General features: G+C 34.4%; 1 protein-coding gene across 1 annotated transcript; it reads right to left on the bottom strand.

Moving 5' to 3' along the window:
- Positions 1-847, bottom strand: LOC149375428 (uncharacterized). The gene is made up of 3 exons (XM_089589104.1): positions 761-847; positions 253-617; positions 1-166 (listed from the first exon to the last, which is right to left on the bottom strand). Exons 1-3 carry the CDS (start codon positions 845-847, stop codon positions 1-3), a joined length of 618 nt encoding a protein of 205 aa, XP_089445230.1.
- Positions 848-1,804: the final 957 nt, after the last annotated feature.

Below are 1,804 nucleotides of genomic sequence, written 5' to 3'. Positions count from 1 at the left end.
TCATAAGTTATTAATGAGTACAAAACGTGCGTACGTTGCTCTCTGCGTGACTACGTAACCAATAACTTCATTTGGAAATTCGCCCAGTCTTTGGTGCCGGTACAAGCAATTCGTACCAGATGGGCAATGGCCATGTCCGAATCGAAAGTGTCTGCAATCTATAAAACTGTGGACAAAAAAAGTTCAAAATGAATATTATTGACTTTAAGTATACAGTTTTTGTGTGTAATAACAAATGTAAATCCCAATTGCCTTAGATCATGCAAAACATTTGGTTGAACCAACGAATTCGAATGAGCGGCAATGTTCGGCTCCGTTTGACCAAAACGAATCCACGAGCAATTATCTTTCCCATTTTCGGAACTTAGCCATGTTGCACTGGGAGCCATGAACAGCGACGGTGTTCGACAAACTGGACATTTCATTTTTACCGATCGATGGGGTTCCAATGGCTCGTTCAGGTTGGTAGGAGTACGCCACGTTTTTAAACAATCCCAGCAGAACTTGTGGTCACAGTTGCTCAAAATGCCGTATCTGTGGGGTTCGGGTTTTGTCAGTATAACTTCTAGACAGATGTTACACGTGTCCTCTTGATTCAGTGTATGTGTGTCAGGCATCTGCAAACAAACGTTCATACTAGAAGAATTACATTAAAAACCGTAAACAAAAAAAACTTCATTTATCGTCCAAAGTCATTTTTACTGATTTCTATAACTAGTTTAACAAAATTAATGTAAAATATTTTATAAATTAAAATTACTGATTCCGTTTGACACGAGTTCATCGTGGATCCGTCACTGGTGCGCGGATGAGATTCTTCAGTCTGATAAGCTTTCGGGAGTTCCATTTATTCAGAGCCGTTGGCCGTCAGCGCACAATTATCACTGATTTAAATAAGTAATAACTGTTGCGTTTAACGAAATTCAAGCTAAAACGTTAGAAGAGCATTAAGACACTCCGAAATTTCTAATGACTACCCATAAATAGAAGCCATTAGAAAATACCGTAACAAAGACACGTAAACCTAAACGCAGGATTACTCAGTTGATAGCTATTCTGTCAATAACCTTATTTTTATCACGTTTCGGCTATCTGTATAAGGTCCTCTTTAAGTAAACTGATGTATATGTGTGTAACAATAAATAAATGAATAAAAAAAAGTACATTATGCAAAACGATTCACAAATAAATGGTATAGGCCGTTGATCTAAACATTATCAAATGTACGTACACACGAATGTGTGAAATATTATTGAGTACGTATATTTGACTGTGGAGTGTTCAATACTATAGGATGGAGAACGCAGTATGGTCATGAGAAAGCAAAGTGTGACTGACTAGATGTGCGATACCAAATAAATAGAACGGAAAGCCAATTAAAAAGCAATGCAACTATTTACACGTGTACTTTTGTAAAGTCATTAAGATTTTGCGTATTGATTCTTTTGTTTATTGTTATAAATTTTTTTATAGAAACCATTTGGAATAGTAGCGTTTAAAGTGATTATTTTATCCTAAGTTTTAATGTTTCTTTAAAAATTGAAAATGGTGGCCTGTTTGTAAGTAATGTTCGAACCAAGCTTGTTTGGTTTTTTTTTCACATTTACAATTTTGACAATAGTCATGTGGACAATTTTTACCTTTTTAAAAATCATTTTAATGTTACATTCTCGTGTTTTATTGATGGGATCTTTACAATTATTATTAATGAATTTTTAGTTTATAACACGATTTTAAGATTACGTTGGTATTGTATTTATTCAAAATTTTTTTTCAAATCGTAGTGAACAGTACAACTACATAG

The sequence above is a fragment of the Copidosoma floridanum genome, unplaced genomic scaffold (assembly GCF_036245765.1).
Source record: "Copidosoma floridanum isolate Cflo_tuat_1 unplaced genomic scaffold, Cflo_Japanese_pri ptg000007l, whole genome shotgun sequence".
Taxonomy (NCBI): Eukaryota; Metazoa; Arthropoda; class Insecta; order Hymenoptera; family Encyrtidae; genus Copidosoma; species Copidosoma floridanum.
Note: the sequence above shows the minus strand (reverse complement) of the source record. Positions and strands in the feature narration are given on the sequence as shown.